The sequence below is a fragment of the Megalobrama amblycephala genome, linkage group LG1, assembly GCF_018812025.1.
Source record: "Megalobrama amblycephala isolate DHTTF-2021 linkage group LG1, ASM1881202v1, whole genome shotgun sequence".
Lineage (NCBI taxonomy): Eukaryota > Metazoa > Chordata > Actinopteri > Cypriniformes > Xenocyprididae > Megalobrama > Megalobrama amblycephala.
Window position 1 is genome coordinate 72,595,379 of NC_063044.1, and position 21,028 is coordinate 72,616,406.

Consider the following 21,028-nt stretch of genomic DNA (forward strand, 5'->3'; position numbering starts at 1 on the left):
TTATTTTTTTTCTAAGTTTTTGGGGTTTTTGGGGCCCTTAACATGCTCAAAAACTCTTGAAATTTTGCACACGGGTCAGAACCCGCGGCCATGACAGGCGGAGAAAAGCTGGTACCCGGGCGTGGCACAGGGGCTCGACAGCGCCCCCTTGAATTGGTCAGAAAACGTGGTCTATATATCAAACACGCTTGCACATACAAGTATAAAACTCGGTACACATATAGACTTTATCGGGCCGAACAACTTTCGTACTCTATGTTATACGTCACCTCAACAGGAAGTCAGCTATTATGGGTTGTTTGAAAAACGCATGCTCTGGAATTTGATATACTCCTCCTAGGCAATTAATCCAATCACCACCAAACTCGGTCAGCATGAAGTCAAGACATTGATGATGAAAAATTGCCAGCGGATTTTTGATATCTCGAACGGTTTGACCGTGGCGAGGCAACAAATTTATGGCGAGAAAAGGGAAACAGGAAATGTGTTATAACTTCTGCATACATTGATTGATCTTTATGAAACTTCACGAGTGTGTTGGTTGTAATAGTCCGATCACATGGATGTGACTATTGTTAGTCAAAGTTATACTGCCACCAACTGGCAGCAGGAAGCGTGCCACTTTCAAAATGCTTTGAGATCACCATCTTATTTTTTTCTGATTTGCTTCAAACTTCACTACAATAATGTCAAATCATGGCAGATGTAGACCATTGAAAAGAATTGTGATATCTCAAACATAGTTGCCTTGGCAACACGTCAAACTTTTATAATATTCTTGGGCGTTTTTGAAGCCGTTAACATGCTTCAAATTGGATGAAACTCGACACACATATCATTATTGTCATACAGTAGATATGGACAAAGCCTTAGAAATGGGCGGAGAGGAGGGGCTCTGCAGCGCCACCTTTTGACAAAAGTGGGGGGTTTAGTTTAACCTACAGTCACCAAAATCGGTACACTTATTGTTCTCATTAAACTGGACAACTTTCTCATTTACAGTCATTAGCTCTGACCAACAGGAAGTCAGATATTTTGGTTTAAATGTGGATTTTTCAAACATTCTTACGCACACACATAAGCTCTCTTAGACGTAGGGTCTCAGTCCCCCTCCCCCCTCCCTATGTGTGTCTGTGTCTGTGTGTGTGTGTGTGTGTGTGAGTGAAAGTGAGAGACAGAGAGAGTTTTACAGCCTTGATTAACCCTTTTATTGCAGACTCACTGTGCTTAAGAGTTTATTCCCAACCCTTACTCAAACACATCTGAAGCAGCTAATCAGGCCAGTTCATTTGTAGGCCACTGACAACATATTATTACATTATTAGTTTGATAATTAGGGTTAATTCAAATATAAAAACACACTGCAGAAGCATGCTTTTGGTGCATAAGATTGGGGCACAAACAACAGCTCAGGGAGGTCAAAAACATAAAGTGTGAGGATTATTGACTAGCCTTATTCCTGACTAGCCTACTGCGTTTCATATTACGGGTTCCACTTCCGGTTTGGTGAACTTCCATTCAAAAAAACTGAAACTTATCATTTCAAATCATATGGTTGCCCTACAATTAAAGCTTATCTGTCAGCTTGACTGAATGAGCTGTCAATTTCTTTCATGTTTTATTTTCAGACATCATGAGAATGACATAACGCTTGGTATTGTAATATGTTATAACAAAAATATCTATGGCAAGAGCTCTTTTCAGCAGCTGCTTTCTATCCTCCAGAATATTTTATTTTGTCTCTTTGCATACTGCTGTAATAGTATGAAAAAGGACAGCATATACTGTACATTTGTGGTCTGTTCTCTCTATATAATTTACAATACATCCCATTAATAATTCACTGGAATGCACAAAGAATCTCCTCAAAGCCTCACGTCTCTTTCCAGGTTTGTTTCACAGGTAAATACAATTTATTAAAATGGAAATCACTTTGAAATAGTACCACACAATGCTGAAGTTCATGACCTTTTTTATTAAGGCAATGTATTACATAATGCATATATATATATATCACTATAGCATATGTTCAACCCATCCGTTATTGCTGTGGAAAAAAATCACACCTTTACATGGCTTGTTGAAATTACCTTGTTGATGCTTTCACACTTTTAAATGTCCATTTATTGTTCATTGGTTGAAGGGTGAGTAGAATAATGTCATCTTATTGTACCCAGTTTAAAAAGATCATAGTGTCTATCACTGACTGTTTACAGTTTAACGGAAATTACTCCCATAATTCGTGCAAAGCGTTGTGGGGCGTTGGAATAAGGTGGATACAACATCAGCAATCACAAGACATTCACATTAAGGCTAAATTAGATTTCTCAGAGCACGGTGGAGTTTGCACATAACAGTAAGTAATTTGCTCTAGAATTTTTTTAGGGTTTGTCTGAGAAAAAACACAGACATGGCAGATTAGGATGATATTTTGCACTCATTGTTTGATTTAAATTAAATTATGATTGTATGTTTAGTAATTGAACCTGGATGAATTCAAAATGAAGGTACTATACTTCAGATCAGTAAAAAGATAAGAAAACTGTTAGTCTTTGTTTTTTTTAAGTTTGAATGACAAAATAGCTGTGTTAGGCACTGATTAAAGTGGATTGATTCCATATTTTCACTGTATGAGTTTTAATGTACTGTAAAACTTGGAAAATAAAATTGCATTGTTTAGGGTACAATGCAATATTTTGTGTGTAGTTATTTATTTGTAAATATTATGATATAATCACTGTTAAAATAATAGTTTGGTATAACACAACATTTACTTATAGTGCACAGCCTTAATATGGTTTGAAAGAAATATGTGTATAAATTTAATAAGGTAGTAGCAGTAGGAGTAAAAAAAAAAAATCATGTATTTGTCATCTTAAAGGAGGCAAGCTGACAGGGAAATATATGTAAGAAAATATTTGTTATTCTAAAACTTGATCTATAGTGGACAATTGTAGTGTAATAGCAGTCTTCTGGCAGTTGAAATGGTTAAAAGTTAATAATATGCTGTTTGGACCAAAAACACTAAAAACATGGCTGAAGTTTGAAGTAAAAGCTGCTGCAGTAAATGTGGTGTGAAATTGACATAGTACTTTTATGTTTAACTGTTTTAAATGCCCATTGCCCGCTGTGCACAGTTGACCTGATGCCACCGGGGTGGCGGTGCCACCGGGCTTTGGCCCGTCATCGCTGCTCGCAGCTATATTTATTATTTTTTTTTTTTTCCACGTTTTTGGGGTTTTTGGGGCCCTTACCATGCTCGAAAACTCATGAAACTTTGCACATACATTGGAACCCGCGGCCATCAGGGCCGGGCAGAAGCTGGTACCCGGGCGTGGCAGGGGGGCTCGACAGTGCCCCCTTGAACAGGGTCCGAAATTGGGTCTATATATCAAACACGCTTGCACATATAAGTATAAAACTCAGTACACATATAGACATCATCGTGCCAAACAACTTTCGTACTCTAAGTTATACGTCACCTCAACAGGAAGTAAGCTATTACGGGTTGTTTGAAAAACACATGCTCTGGAATTTGATATACTCCTCCTAGGCGATTAATCCGATCACCACCAAACTCGGTCAGCATGAAGTCAAGACATTGATGATGAAAATTGCCAGCGGATTTTTGATATCTCGAACGGTTTGGCCGTGGCGAGGCAACGAATTTATGGCGAGAAAAGGGAAACAGGAAGTGTGTTATAACTTCTGCATACATTGATTGATGTTTATGAAACTTCAGCGGTGTGTTCGTTATAGGAGTCTGATCACATGGATGTGACTATTGTGAGTCAAAGTTATAGCGCCATCAACTGGCAGCAAAAAGTGTGTCACTTTCAAAATGCATTGAGTTCACTCTGTTATGTTTACCTGATTTGCTTCAAACTTCATCAGTGTAATGTCAATACACAGCAGATGTAGACCTGTGACAGGATTCTTGATATTTTAAATATTGTTGCCATGGCAACACATCAAACTTTAATAATATTCTTGAGTGTTTTTGAGGCTCTTAACATCCTTCAAATTGCATGAAACTCGATACACACATCAATATTGTCAACCAATAGACATGGACAAAGCCATAGAAATGGGCGTGGTGGAGGGGCTTAGTAGCGCCACCTTTTGACAAAAGTGGGGGGGTTCGTTTTTCCTACAGTCACCAAACTCGGTACACATATTGTTCTCATCAAGCCGGACAATTTTCTAATTTACATTCATTAGCTCCAACCAACAGGAAGTCAGCTATTTTGGTTTGAATGTTAATTTTTTGAAAAAACAGGCTTTGAATTTAATACTACTACTCCAACAGGGTTTATACAATTTACACCAAACTTTTTTTACTTGGTGCTAATACATTGAAGTTGTTTAATTGCAAACGGATTTTGGATATCTCAAATGGTTTGGCCGTGGCGAGTCAACGAATTAATAGCAAGAAAAGGGAAACAAAGTGTTATAACTTCTGCATACATTAATTGATTTTGATGAATCTTCGGCTGTGTCTTCGTTCTACAAGGCTGATCACATAGATGTGACTATTGTGAGTCAAAGTTATAGCGCCACCAACTGGCAGCAGGAAATGTGTTACTTTCAGCATGCTTTGAGATCACCATCTTATGTTTACCCTATTTGCTTCAAACTTCATTTAAATGATGTCAAAACATGTCAGATGTAGACCTTTGAAAAGAATTGTGATATCTCAAACACAGTTGCCTTGGCAATGCATCAAACTTTTATATTGGTTTTGAATGCTTTTGAGACTCTTAGCATGCTTCAAATTGTTTGAAACTCCACACACACATCAGGATTGTTAGCCAGTAGACATGGGCAAAGCCTTAGAAACGGGCAGGGAGGATGGGCTCTATAGCGCTACCTTGTAGTGCAGTAAATGTGGAGTGAATTTGACAGTCCTTTTATGCTTAACTGTTTTAAATGCCCATTGCCCGCCATGCACAGTTGCCCTGAAGCCACAGGGGTGGCGGTGCCACCGGGCTTTGGCCCGTCATCGCTGCTCGCAGCTATATTTATTATTATTACTATTATTATTATTATATTTTGCACAAACCTCACCTTCATTTATATAGCGCTTTTTACAATGCAGATTGTGTCAAAGCAGCTTTACATTGATAATTGGAATATAATTTTTCCTTTTAAAGAAGAGTGTCAATGCAGGCAGATCAAAAGCACTGTTGAATAAATGTCAAGGGTACTGTTGAATATCAAATGTCAAGTCAAATTAAATTAAATTAGGGCTGCGCGATTAATCGTATTTTATCATGATAACGATATCTGCTTCTCTCGATTGATTTTAAATAATCGTCACGATATTGGCCCGCTCTATGAAAATGAACATAATTTGGAAATATTGGAAGTAATATTAGGAATTTCGCTGTTTTATCTTTTGAAGTTCCGAAAGGTTTTACCAGTTTTCATAATGTTGATCAGCTAGAAATGATTTTTCTTTGCTTTACGAATTTGCCGGGCAATTTGAATCTGGTTTGTCTTATTGCAAACGAATTGTGTTGCTTTAAAATCTAATGTGAATACATATTACAAAGCGCTCACCAAAACCATGTTTTGTATTGATTTACCATCTAACGAAGTTATCATAGTTGGTTAAATTTAAGTCTTTGTGCCACCTACAGGCCTTTTGGGTGAAGTGTAGGTTGGTAAAGAACTTGCAAAATAGCCATAGTTACATTACTCTTTTGATAGAATAATCGTGATTAATAATCGTGATTAATGATTAATAAAAACATAGGCCTATTTACCCCATCGCCAGCTCTGCTAATGGTCAGCTACCGGAATGGCTGAAGTTCTTCTCCAAATGTACCCTTTATAAGTCTAGAGTTATTTCTTTATTCTTTTACTGTAAATACATGAATTTAGTTTAGGCCTATATCATTTGATGCCCCGATCGAAATTACTGAAATTTTGCGGCCGAAACAGCAATTTTTGTTTTCGATCGAAATAGTTTTGGAGGGCTGAAATCATTGGACGAAACTGCGAGGTTTAGCTTCTCCTCCCGTTTTGACTGTGTTCTAATTTGTGAACATCGTGGATGAACCACAAATATTGATATTTATATTGATTTTCTTTTTTTATTATTATTAGGCTATTGATAGCCTATGTATTTTCAAGTTCAATCTTTCAATTTGTTTTTTTAGTTGATGCGTGAACACTAAAATTTGTAGCGCACCCATCCAATAATAACAATAAACTCTGCTTTAATATGAAACAAAGTCTTTCTCAAGTTTTAAATCCTGTCAAAACAAAATTTTAAAAGATAATTTTTAATCTCACAATTCTGACTTCTTTTCTCAGAATTGAGAGATATAAAGTCCAATTCTGAGGGGCAAAAACTGACTTTTTTTCTCCGAAATGCAAGTTTATATCTCACAATAAATTTATGCGACTTTATTTCATGCAATTTTAAGGGGGCAAAAGTCAGAATTGAAAGATACATTTGTAGTTACCTTTTTTATTGTTCAGTGACGGAAAACAACTTCATCCATATATCGCCTCAGGCTCAGCTCAGACAGCACGGATCAAGCGTGAACTAATCTCTTCCTCTTTAGTCTTCTTTACTACTATTACAGCAGCAAGTTAACATGAATGAACAGCAGAAAGAATGTTGAAAGATGCAGAACAATTTCCCGATATGTATCACGAATCAAACTATTGCACCTTAATATTGCGTAATCGATCAATCAGTGTTTCAGCCGCGGAAAGACGACAATAAAACAGCTTTGAGAATAATGCCACGTTTACCTCAGGAAAGCCATTCAGTGACCATAAACTGGATAGTTAGCTAGAAATATCCATAAAACAGCATTTAATATTCATTATATTTTGACTTAACCTGTTGTTGTCTTCGTTAACGTTAAATGTTTATATTTAACCAACAAATTGTAGTAGAAACAATTATATTAAAAAGTTTATATAAAAATTCCTTATATAGCTAAATGTTTTATTTTCAAAATTGTAGGCTATTTGATTGTTGATTATTAAATGCATTTTATTTAATTAATTGATTAACCAAATTTATTTTCATTTTCAGTTCATTTTGTTTCTGTAAAAAAAAAATGAAACCTTGAAGAAGCCTGCCATTTTTTTTAAATGATTAAATTGGAGCAGAGGCATGTTTAGCTGCAAATTCATAAAATATTATTCCTGTCGGGATTTTAGTTCAACTAAAAAAAACTAGGTTACATATGTCAAAATTACATTAAAGGAATGTTAATAATAACATTAGAAGCATCAGTACAATAACTGCATACGGGGTACAGCAGCAGCAGGTGCGTGCACACACAAAAAAAAAATCATACGTGATGTCACTGCTGGTGGGAGGGGCCTCACAGATGTGCGGTATGCCACTGCACGCCACCATGTATTTACCGGAATCTTGAAATGACAACACGTGACGTTATGGAGCTGTTCACACGTCCTTTTGGTCCTTGGACTGGGAATTATGTGTTTCCATGGCACCACTATCAACGCCTAAATGAATCTACAGCGGCCACGTGGTGCATGTGGGAGCTTTCAGGAAACTCCCAGCTTACAAGCTGTAACTACGATCTCTACGAGAACGTGAACGCTTTTTACAAGCTAGAAACTACAGGAATTACGAGGCCGCGTGAATGCACCTTAGGTGGCGAGCTTGGAAACTTAATGGGCTGGGTTTCCCAAAAGCATTGTAAGCCTAAGTTGATCATGCTACAGCCACTGTAATTTCTTCAACAAGAATATGTGGACATCAAACATGCAAAGACAGAGCGAGGGTTTAAACCTTTATTTATGTATTATCCTGTGCAGGCGTAGATTTAAGAATAGCATGTAGCCAATGCTGTATTATGATTTTAAATAGTTTTAATAAACCATGCATCCTTAGAAAACTGTCTAATAATGCGGTTCATGGATGCTCCTCTTCTGGTATTGACAGCCCAACCGATATCTTTACCATGGTTCAAAACGCAATGCATAGCACAATAAAATAATTGAAATTATAATATGACATAAATTTCATTAGTATCAAATCAGGCAGATGTGTTGTTGGTGGTAATGCAGCTTTAAATGTATAAATAACCCTTAAATAGCCAAAACTTTCAGGTTTGTGAACACAGGCTTGCCTACCTGAAAGAAATGCAAGGGATGGATCCATCTAGGGCTTTTTTCTTTTTCGCTTCTCATCGCCAGACAGCTGTTGTATTTTTGTTGTCACAAGTTTTCAGCTAGCAGCAAACTCGAGGTGAAGTGGGGCGTGGCGCGCGTGCGTGAGTGCATGAATGGCGCGTCGCGGAGTGAGGGCATCTGAACTCGACAAAGCCGACCTGATATAGTATTTTTTAAATTTGTTTTATTCAGTAAATATATTTGTTTGACAGGGACGCTGTGCGCAAACAGGAATATATTCATTTATTAAAAAAAGAAAATCACTTTCTCTCGAGGAAGAAAAAGGGTGCTCAAGCCCCTTTTTTGTCTATGTGTGCACGTGCCTGCCCCTCATAATCAGCATTTGCGCAGTACTCAAAGGTATAAATATAATAGAGATACAAAGTTATTTAGGTTACTTAAGTTAGTATTTCCTTTATTCCTTGCTTGTGGTTACTTTGTGCAATGTTAACACCTTTTAATCAGTTTCAAGTTAATAGTATTTGTCGTATTTTCCCGTGGCTCTGCCAATATGATGATGACGCAGCTTTTCTCAGTCATGGAGAATTCGCGATCCCTGATATATGGGCTTCATGCCCTCTAGCCCTCTAGTGGTTAGTTTCAGTAGCGCAGAACAAACTCTGAGGATTGTATTGAATGTAGAATGGCATGTAAATTGCTATTATGTATATTGTGATTATTTATTGTAATGTTATTCATCTGTTTATTGCAGACCACACGCAAAGAAATACAAAGTAAAGATGAAAATTCTGAATCCTGTGATGTGTTTCTACTGACACTCTGGGGCGAGCACAATTTTCTGATCAGCACATAGCTTCAAACTCCTCTACAATGTGTGTTCAAGTCTTGGCTCTGGGTGGATCACTGAAGGACTTGGACAAGTTTTCATGTGTCTATACGGTGAACTGGTCATTAGTTTAGGAGACTGAACACAACAATTTTAGTCCATGTGAGGAAAACTGAGGCAGTCCACAGAAAGAAGATACTGATGTGTTTGTCCTAAAAGTGTAAGAGCTTTATTTCCTGAAGGTGAGATGAGGAGAGCGTCTTGTGAATTTAGAACGACATGACGGAGAGTGATTGAATGATGAATGAACTTACATTTTTGTCCGAATTATCCTTTAAGAACGACACAATACTGATCTAAAATAAAATCATAATTACAATGAAAGTAAATATTTACTCACCAGAAAGAGTAACAGTGAATAACTTGAATGAGGATTTGCCATTTCTGATGATCTTTAGTTTGTATTCTCCAGTGTGGTCAGTTCTGATCTTCTTGATGGTGAGATCTCCAGTCTGATGATTCAGATCCACAATGTCTGTAAATCTAGAATCACTGTACTCACACTCTTCTTCACACTTTTCTTCTGTGTTTGTAGCTACAGGACTGTTGTTATCTCCAAACATCCAGAATATCTTATCTCCTGTCTGTATTTCAGGATTGACACGTAGAGTCACATCCACCCCCTTCATCACTGACACTGACTTCTCTTCATCTGTCAAAGAAACAGAGAAAAATAAAGAAGAGAAATCAGAAGCAGAAAACCAACAGCAGCAGAAATAAACAGAAGAAACATTGTCATATCACACCTGACATACTGGATCACAAACATATCATTTACTCTATTTTAAGATGAAAAGAGCTCAACTTGTCATTGTAGAAATCTGAATGTAAGTATAAATGTCTACAGCTCATGTGTGTTTGACTGATGAAACTGTGTTGAACTCCAGTCTGTGTTTCTAAGAGTAAAAATCCACTCAAATGACATGAAATATGAGTGTGTTGAATTGTGTTTGTGTGAAGAAGCGCTTCTGAATGTTTGATTTGTGATCAGATAATGACTGTACTGCAGTTCAATAATGATCAGGAATAATGAGGAGGATTGTGACTGATAAAGTTGATCAAACAATCCTGCAGACAGAAGCAACACAGTCTGTGTGAAGAACAGTTTCAGAACAGACAACAGCATCTGAAAGAAGACTGTCTGAAGCTGCTTCATTGAGGAACCACATCTGTCTGAAACACCACAAACCAGCTCTGACTAAATACATTAATTCATTATTATTCAATTAAAATGAATTAATCTGTAACTGCCTGTATTTACAGTTGACTTCATGAAAAAATACCACATGACCTTTTTGAGTTTTACAGCTTTGATAAAATAGAGACACATTTGAACACATTTTCAGTCAAGAATGATTGAACTCTGTCCATTAATTCCACTAGAAGGTCTTGATCCTGACATTACAGTGTGTTGATTTCTACATCAGTATAGATCTGCTATGGAAGCAGTGCAGTGATATGATGAACAGCTCAGAGTTTCACCATCATTAATATAACACAACTGGAACACTTTTATCATCATATTTTGACACAAGGTCTGTCATATACACTGCTGCTGTTTCACTGAAAGACTTTGTGTTTAGGGCTGGGGGATATATCGAGGGAATTGTCACGCGCATTTCTTCAGTAAAGCCGGTTCCGATATCGACTTCGATAATGAACGCGATAATTGCGTGGCTTGTCCGTGAACTACGGCTCTGTCTATTAAAAGGCGCTCCATTTAAAAGCAGGTGATGGCGATTTAGCGGTAATCAGGGAACCGGCTTTACTGACGAAATGCGCGTGACAATTGCATGCGATATATCCCCCAGCCCTATTTGTGTTACTCACCAAAGACGATAAGCTTGAAGAGTCTGAATGTTGAATAATCACTGGTATTGATCTCTAGTTTATATAATCCAGCGTGTTCAGGTCTGGTTTGTTGAATGATGAGAGATCCAGTCTGAGTGTTCAGCTTCATTTGGTCTCTGAATTCATCAGACCATTGACGGTTCTCACGGTTCTCTCCAGTCATTTCAGCGATGAGTTTCTCTTCAGTTCCAAACTTCCACTGTATTTTATCACCCTTCTGTATTTCAGTTTCATACTTCAGAGTGACATAACGTCCCTTCAGCACTGATTTATACACTTGATGTTCTGCAGCACACAGAAACAGAAATAGAGATCAGAAATTAGAAACCGAAAACTAACAATATCAGAAATCATAAAATCAACACTGATCATTTGCTCCATGTCTGTCACTCAAACCACAGGAAAATATAAGTAGCCAAATTAATTTTACAATAATGTGGATTATCTGATGCTTCAAAAATCACCTGATTTGCAGCGTAAGAGTGTCAGTGGACGGGATTTGTTTTAGGATATCTGTGTGTTAATTAATTGTTACTTTGGATGTTATCTATATTGTTTATGGCATGTTCTGTAGTGCTGGGCGGTATACTGGTTCATACCGAATACCGGTATTTATTTTTGTTATGATATGAATTTTGATGATACTGCAATACCGGTATGTGCCGCTTAACCAACGTTCGGAACGCGGCGCAGCCCGTCACTGTTTGAGAGGGTCCCGTTTCACTGTTGCACTGTAGTGAGAGCACAGCTGAGATCGCATCACAGCCTATGGTGAGTCCGAAATCAAGCCCTAAAGCCTCATTCACTATTCCCTACGTTATCCACTTATATTGTTCACTTGAAAGAGTGAATGAAAATGAGTGAGTGAATTCGGACAGCCGTTGTGTGTACATTGGCTGTACACTCGTTATTGCGGTGCAATGTGAGATTGAAAGAGTGCACTCAATAACGTCCACTATGGTTTCGGACACCACTACAAATGGCTGTCGCCTCAAATAATGCCCTATTTGAGGTTATAGGGGTCGATTTCGGATTCAGCCCTTGATTACAGCGGAGAATTCAAACTACATGCGGCACGCGAGATAGAGAGGTTTCTGCGCGGAGCGCCGTGATGAGATTAACAACTTTCTCCACATGGATCATATTATATTGACCGGTGTTACGAGATTTTCGGTTTCCGAAGGAGGAGCATACATGAATATTAATGAGTTTTGCAGACATGCAACTGAGAATTTTAGTTCACATTGTATCTCAAGACATTAGTGGACTATTCCATAAAGGTAACTATTCTCAGGGTCACGGCTGACTTATGCCTAAACTACAGTTGTTTACTTCTAGGTAACAGTTTATAATGTTTTCATTAGTATGCATGATTTGTGCAGTCGTCTGTAACTGAATAACAGATCAGCAGAGCAACCTTCAGCTATCGTCTACAATGAGTTCAGCTAGTTGTGCTCTTCCTGCGATGTTTTAAAACTCTGTATTTTTTATTAGTTGTTATCAATAAGTTCATCACTGCCTGTAACAACTAAAATAAATGTTTTTGAGGACCTATATCTATTCTGGTATTGTTCTCTTGTTTATTTTGATATGATGTAGGTCTATTGCTCTTCAAAAGGATTAATACAATTATTTTTGTTTAGGCTCACCAAGGTTGCATTTATTTGATAAAATTTTAAATGGCTGTTTATTCCTGTTCCTCCAGTCTTCAGTGTCACATGATCCTTCAGAAATCTTTCTAAAATGCTGCTAAACAGGAAACCATAATACAGTGCTTGTTGATTCACAGAACAGCAAGTTTGAAGAACAGTATTGAAATAGAAATCTTTTGTAACATTAGGAATGTAAAAATAAATAAATAAAAAATCTATTTAATTAATCATTGTTGAATAAACTGCATCCTTGTGAAATTCATTTCTTAAAAAATAAAACAAAACAAAAAAACCCAAATGCAAATGCATTTGTACATATTATTTGGGGGCCACTGTAAAAAGATAACATTTTGTTGTTATAAAAATAGTTTTAAGTAAATAAAAAAGTCATTTAAATTCAAAGAGTGGTAAAAATGTGAAAATCTTTAAGACTAAAAATGCATATTTTAGCTTGTGTGTCATATTTTCATATATTAAGGGACTGCTACAGTAGCTAAAGTTTGTTGTTGGCAAGTCCATGCCCATCTTTTTGTACAAAAACAAAATGTCATTAAATGTCTCACACAATATCATATGTTCACTCCATCACACATTTATACAAAGCATCTATCAAAAGCAAATCAAGGCCATATTCCCATCTTTATTTTTTTCAAAATTTCTTTAGGCCAAATGTTAAATTTAATTAAAATTAAAAATTAAATTAAAACCCCATGAAGAACATGCATGTTTATGAACATTAATGACCAGTGAATTCAGGTTGACTGGGACACTTTTTGCCATTGATACGACTGGGAAAAAGTTTCCAGATCAACCATATGCCAAATAATGAATGTTTGTGTATCAAAATAAATTGTCCATTTATATCAGTGATCATAACTGTATCCAGGTACACAAGTCACACATGGTCAAAAGTTATTATTATTATTAGGCTATTATCTCTATTAATCGAAGTACACTCGATTGTACAATAGTATATTTCTGTTATTTCAAGTTATACCGAACTTTTATTTTGACAGGGTCATGAAGTCATTTGACTTCCTGTGTATATAATTGACAAATGTCGATAGTTTTATCAAATTAAACGGTGAAATGTTCATAAAATGACTCTAAGAGCAGCTCTGCAGATGAAGTTCATGTATAGTGAGTGTGACAGCAGACAGTGAAATTATCGCGAGCGTCAGTATGTGTAGTAGATGAAAATGCGGCGCTGATTCATACAGACTTCAGATTACAATAGCAGTCATTTTTAGCTTTAATATTCACAGACACTAGTCCGTATCGATATCTGATTCATTGTACAGCCAGCCTTTTGATTTATTCATCCAAAAGTTGCTAAATTCTTAATGGAAAACGCACAAACCCTCTCCTCCTTCTCCATGCTCTCCGAGGCAGATGTTTCAAAACTCATCCTCTCCAATCACCCTACTACCTGTCCCCTAGACCCTATCCCCACTCCTCTTCTTCAGGCCATCTCCTCCTCAATTCTACCTGCACTCACTCACATAATCAATTCTTCCCTTCACACTGGAACATTTCCCACAGCTTTTAAGCAGGCTAGGATTACCCCACTGCTTAAAAAACCCACTCTGAATCCAGCACTTTTAGAAAACTACAGACCAGTATCCCTTCTTCCTTTCATTGCAAAGACACTGGAGAGAGTTGTCTTCAACCAACTGTCTACTTATCTCACACAGAACAACCTCCTTGATGACCACCAGTCTGGTTTCAAGAGTGGCCACTCAACTGAGACTGCCTTGCTCTCAGTCACTGAAGCCCTGAGACTGGCACGAGCGACTTCAAAATCATCAGTACTCATCTTGCTGGATCTGTCTGCTGCTTTTGACACCGTTAACCACCAGATCCTCCTGTCAACACTCAAGTCGAAGGGCATCTCGGGAACTGCACTCCAGTGGTTCAAGTCTTACCTCTCAGGTAGGTCCTTCAGGGTATCTTGGAGAGGTGAGGTGTCCAAGTCACATCATCTTGCTACTGGGGTACCTCAGGGCTCAGTGCTTGGACCACTTCTCTTCTCCATCTACATGTCATCACTAGGATCTGTCATTCAGGATCATGGTTTCTCCTATCACTGTTATGCTGATGACACACAACTCTACCTCTCATTCCAACCAGATGATCCAACGGTTGCTGGTCGTATTGCAGGTTGCCTGACAGCCATTTCTGCCTGGATGAAGGACCACCACCTTCAACTCAACCTTGCAAAAACGGAACTGCTGGTGGTCGGTGCCAACCCAACACTTCGTCATAACCTTTCAATTCAACTTGGGTCGTCAACCATTACTCCCTCCAGGACAGCCAGGAACCTTGGAGTGGTGATGGATGATTGTTTAAGCTTCACAGATCATGTAGCTACAACGGCCCGGTCCTGCAGATTTGCCTTGTACAACATCAGGAAGATCAGACCCTTCCTATCGGAGCATTCCACACAAATTCTTGTCCAAGCTCTTGTTCTATCCAGACTGGACTATTGTAATGCTCTTTTGGCTGGACTTCCAGCATGCACTGTCAAGCCTCTTCAACTGATCCAGAATGCTCCAGTAAGACTGGTCTTCAACGAGCCGAAGAGAGCGCACGTCACTCCTCTCTTCATCAGTCTGCATTGGCTGCCAGTAGCTGCTCGCATCCAATTCAAGGCTCTGATGTTTGCCTACAGAACGACCGCTGGCTCTGCACCGCCATACCTTAACTCACTACTTCAGACTTATGCACCCTCCAGAAACTTGCGTTCTGCAAGTGAACGGCGGCTTGTGGTGCCATCACAAAGGGGCACAAAATCACTCTCACGAACCTTCTCCGGGTCTATTCCTGGCTGGTGGAACGACCTGCCTCGCTCTATCCGAGCAGCTGAATCTTTAGCCACTTTCAAAAAAATGCTAAAGACGTACCTTTTTCGTCAGCACTTGACCCAGTAATAGTAGCACTTACCTTGATTTCTATCTTCATTCCATCTATTTGTGTATTTATAAAAAAAAAAAAAAAAAAAAAAAAATCCTTACTACGAGCACTTTACTGTCATAACTGTGACTTCACACAGCACTTACATACTGTTGTTCTCATGTTGATTTGATTGATTCTACTGTTCTCATTTGTAAGTCGCTTTGGATAAAAGCGTCTGCTAAATGACTAAATGTAAATGTAATGTAAATGTACACATCTGAGGTCTTTCAGAGACATGACTTCAGGATCAGTGGGTCTCTTGAGAATATTTAAGTGTGCTTAAAAACCAAAGATCAGGCCAAATCCCCTACATGACAATGTCCACATCAGACTCGGTGCTTGAAAATATCTTTGCTGTTAAATATGTTTAAAAAACCTCACATGTAAACGTACATTTTTAAGGCGACGCATGTCTCATAGATCTATATGATTTACTTTTCTTATTTCTATAGTTTCAATTCCTAATAAATATAAAGTAAACCAAAAGAGTAATGTTGACAAATATGTTTGCTGCAGTGTTTTTAACAAATAGATTACTTTATTCCAAACAGTTCCTCACACAATGAAACCATTAAGGATAGCCAAAGGCTCATGACAATGACACATTACTATGTAAGACATGTAAGATAGTTTTACCAAAAATCAAATACTGATTACATTAAAAAAAAAAAAGAAAAAAAAAAGATAATATTGTTTTAAAGTTTAAATAAAAAGTTAAAAGCAAGCGTATCTTCATACCATGTGTTCTGACACAATTTTTGCTTTATAAAATTTGCGGTTGTTATTTCTAGGTTCATGCTACCATTATCAGCCTGTTAAATATGAAGTTAATACATGATGAAATAAGAGAATCTGTTACCAAATTCTTTTGACACAATGTTTTTAAGAAATATGTTTTTGTTTGTTTGTTTTTAAATACAACTAATCCAGATAACACAATGTTTTTCTTTTGACAGACTATTAGACAAAAATGATTTTCTTAAAGATGCAACAAACTAAATAAGAGCAAAGCTGAGTCCTCGTTTTTACAGGGACGTGCGAGTTGCATCTGCGAGTCGTCATACACCCAGATACCTTCATGTTTGGATTTTTTTTTTTTTAAATCAAATTAAATATTTCTATTTAACATAGTGTTTTTAACATTTTAACAAAAACTTAACCCTAACCCTTCTGCTTGAATCTTTGAGAAATAAGATCTAAGATGAATATGTACAGGTTTTTGAACAGATGTTTAATAAAAAGTATACTTTAGGTTAAATTTAAGCAAAATAATTTCTACCATTGGCATCAGATGTTATCCTGATTGTTATGATCACCGTCTGTCCTGTCACTTCCTGGACCACATTCCACATAATCCTCTCTGCCAATCACCTGCACTCACTCCACCAATCACTACACCCAGCTGCCATACTATAAAAGACTCACACACTCTTCACCTGATCGCGAAGTCTTGTTGCCTCAGTGTACAATTCTAAGCGTTATTTCCCAGTCTGCCTGTTTGTTACTGTTTCTGCCCGATTCCTGTTTTATGACCCATTGCTGCCTGCCTCGATCCTTTGCCTGTACCCTGACTACGACTCTGCCTGTTCCTTATTGCTCCTGTTTGTTCCTGTTTGACCCTGCTTGTACGACCACGCTCACTTTTAATAAAACGCTGCATTTGGATCCCCTGCCTGAGTCTCCCATCATTACACTGATACTGTAGACTTCTAAGGAGAATATTTGATTTTTATTAAATCTTTAAAGATTTAATTTAAACAATATTTTAATTTAAAAAGACTATTTTTAAACTTTTAAGATTCTGCTTTGAAATAAATTTAGCACAAAAACATTCACTCTGGAATGGAGTTAGCTGTCTTAACACACACAGAGACTCATCTGTCTGACTCCACCCTCCCCTCTCTCATTCACACTGGAGTTTGTACCTGGGAGGATCTGGGGCTGTTTAACCCTCTGGAGTCTGAGGCTGATTTGGGGCCTGGAGAAGTTTCGACATGCCCTGACATTTGTGCTTTTTTCATTTGTTCATAAACACATTAATGACACAAGTGTCATTACACTGTATTCAACACAAACTAGGCTACCGTAATATGTGAGGAACATGTATGTACATGTTTGTGTTTTTGAAGGAATAACGTTTATGCGTGGTTATTGAAAAAACAAAAAACTTAAGTCACTGAAATAAGGCCAAAAAAAGTATATTAAATCTGTGTTCATAAGACTTCTGGGTATTGGAGGTTGTAGACTAGAGTTTTTGCTTCAGAATTATGTAAAAATTATGCTGCCTACTCCATATGAAACAATATATTGATTTAGTTTTTGTAAGTCACTTTTTGTCAAGAAACACAGTATGCGTGGAGGCGTGAATGATCATGAATAATGGGCCATTTACACCTGAGAAGACAAAAGAATCAAATAATAATGACCTGAAATGACTTGCATATTAATGAGGCCTTTGAGTCAGGTAGGGTGTGAAAAAACCCTCTGTAATCATGTCTCAGCTCAATTTAAAATAATGGTATTCTATTATATTCTTTAAAATATAATGTATTTCTGTGATGCAAAGTGTCTGAACAATTATGTTACCTCTATGGCATTTCATATAGCCTTTTAGCTTAAAGCATGCACATTTTGAGAAATATTGATGGATTCTTATATGTTTATGTCAAATTTCTATACAGAGGAGTAATATTTATTCTATATTTATTCTATATATCATCACTATGAGTGCTGGATACAATTCATACTTGCAGCCGGAGGGCGCTCTGTACACCTTTAGGCCACAAATCCATATAAAGAAGAAGAAGAACCAGGAACTAACTGCATGTCTTCTAGAGTTCACTAACCATGGCTTTAATATCCAGATAAACACTTTTCAAGACAATAAATACACGACTGAGATGATGAATGCATGTATTGCTTCTGAATTTGCGTCTGAATAGCGCTGGCTCCGTGGGCGTGGCCGCATTAGCGGGTAATGAGCTGAATCACAGACTTCTGACATGGCTCTCTTTTCATACAGATTACATAAACACAAAATGTTTGTTTTCAATTTGACTTGCATGATTTAAAACCTGACATTTTAACGTTTCTTTAGACATAAATTTAATTTTTTTTGTCATTCGTATTCACTAAGTTACAGTTCATTTTCTGAGAACTATCAGATTGGACTTTGTTCGGAGGGAGACGAGAGATCATGCATGTTAATTTTCTTTATTTTACAAAAAGCACATCATTTTGTTTTTACTCTGAGTGTACACAAATGAAAGAAGATATTTAACAGATTAAAATGGTGTATAGCTCTTAATTGTATGTGCAACATTGACGGAGTATTTTGAGTCTCTTTCACACTGGTAAGAAAAAAACGCGGTGGTATCGCGGGCGATACCCTCAGACCTCAGAGTGTTAATGAATGATTTTATTTTATTAATGCTTTGTGTTTTATTTTTACTTTTTTATCATTGTAAAATTAACTTCTTGTGAACTACTAAAAGAGAACTACTTCTTCGGCTCTCTGAAAATGTAAGTTTTTTTAAAAAATATATATTTATTTTTAATTTATATATTAATTTAGCCTATATTTCAATTGTTTTTTTTTTCAATTGTTTCAATTTTTTGCAACATATTTGATATTATTTATATTTAGAATCATTTAATTTTAAAATAGAGACAAGTTCCTTTTATAGAACTAACCCGAGGCATCACAGGGTCTGAATGAAATCATTGTTTCTCTCTGAAAATGCTTGGTGATTTTCATATTGAATTAATGAAAATGTTACACAATGTGAGAAATGGCTTGTGAGACCCATACATTTTTACACATGCACTGATAATAAAATGTCAAATGTTTGATTTATTAAGACTTTAAAAATATAATTTAAAAACTAAAAAGATTTAATTTGAACAATTGTTTAATTTTAAAAGATGTAATTTAAACTTTTACATTTATGCTTTAAAAATAAAAGTTAGCTTGAACAAAATATTGTTTCATCCACCCCCCACTGACCAGTGCTCTCCCCCCTCTGTCTCTGACACTATCATGCATTGTTGCAAGTCACTTGGAGAGACAATAAGAAAACCATTTAGTGTTAGGGACATCTAGAAGGAACACTTTTCCCTGCTCACTGAAAACTGCAAGATATTTTTATTTTCATTTATTTGAATTTTCATTTAATTTTATTTTATTATAGAACTATAATAATTGGCTTCAGTAAATTTAGTCAAGTCACCTTTATTTATATAGTGCTTTTTACAATGCAGATTGTGTCAAAGCAGCTTTACAGTGAAAACAGCTATATCATTTTGGCTTAGTAACTGTTTGTTATTATTAACATTGTTATACTTTTATTTATTACTATCTTCATTCAAAGAACAGAATGTTTTTCATTATTGAAAAGTGTGTGTGTGTGAGTGTGAGTGTGTGTGTGAGTGTGAGTGTGAGAGAGAGAGAGAGAGATTTAAATTTCCGTATAAACTAAAAGCAAAATGGTACCAAAATGTACCCCCCCCCCCCCTCTTTTCAAAACACCTTTTAAAATGATACTAAATGATATTTTTGAAAATATAAAAATGAAAACGTTTACTACGGTACATGGGGACAGATTATACAGAAAAATAAAAGAGTCTATGTAAACCCTGCATAAACCATTGGAAACCCCAACATGTCTGGACATGAAATTCCTTTTGCGTCGGCCTTGTTAAAATGAATATACCTTTACTTATATGTCCACATTTTGGGTGTTTTATATTTCAAGCTAAAAGCAATTGTTAACCCAACATCATTGCTGGAGGAAAACATTTTCCATGTTTTTATATTTAACTATAATAAACATTAAACATTAACATCTTACTAAATTTAGTAAAAATAAATTTTGTTTTTTATTAGTCTGCTAGAATCTTTTGGAGATATAAATGTTTTTCACATTTGAGTCTTATGCTAGGCTCTGTGTGTCTGTGCATTCTATATTATAAAATATACCATGTTTATTCTTTTGTTATTTTGACCTGTCTGTTTCTTCATTAAAATCTTATTTTTGTCACTTACACAGAGATGAGTCGGAATGCTGATATCTGCTCAACACATGTGACCCACGACCCCCGGAAATTACCCTCAGGAATTCCGATTTGTACGGTCAAAGTTCAAAAATTATCCATTCGTTCCACATCATAAGTGACCCAGGGGTCAACATCAGAGGTATTTCAAAAATGCCGGGAATCAATGGACATATCTTCAACCATGTCAAAGGTCAACCTTGTGGAGAGGGGAAATATCCTGAGGGCTAATATCATAATTCATAAGGTCATAAAGGTCAATAGGTCAAAGTAATCAATCATTTTTTGTCATTCCGTCCAGAATAATCACTACTAGTGTATTCTGGCTTGAGCTCGTGCTCAGCTCGCATGCTCTGACACACACACACACACACACACAGACAGAGCATCATACATTATTATCAATTTAAAATTATATTTGTGTATGACTAACCGCAGCACACACCAGAGAAAAGTCTTTGCAGGTCCTATGAGAGAGAGCTACTCGGATGAAAACTGCTTC

General features: G+C 36.7%; 1 protein-coding gene across 1 annotated transcript in view; it reads right to left on the minus strand.

Annotated features, from left to right (window-relative positions):
• The window catches only part of LOC125278243, an 84,849-nt gene that overhangs the window by 20,325 nt on the left and 43,496 nt on the right, over positions 1 to 21,028 (minus strand). The window contains exons 6-7 of the mRNA XM_048207253.1: positions 10,847 to 11,152; positions 9,357 to 9,668 (exon numbers count right to left, since the gene is read on the minus strand). Coding sequence (XP_048063210.1) covers positions 9,357 to 9,668; positions 10,847 to 11,152 — 618 coding nt within the window. The remainder of the gene's footprint in view (positions 1 to 9,356; positions 9,669 to 10,846; positions 11,153 to 21,028) is intronic.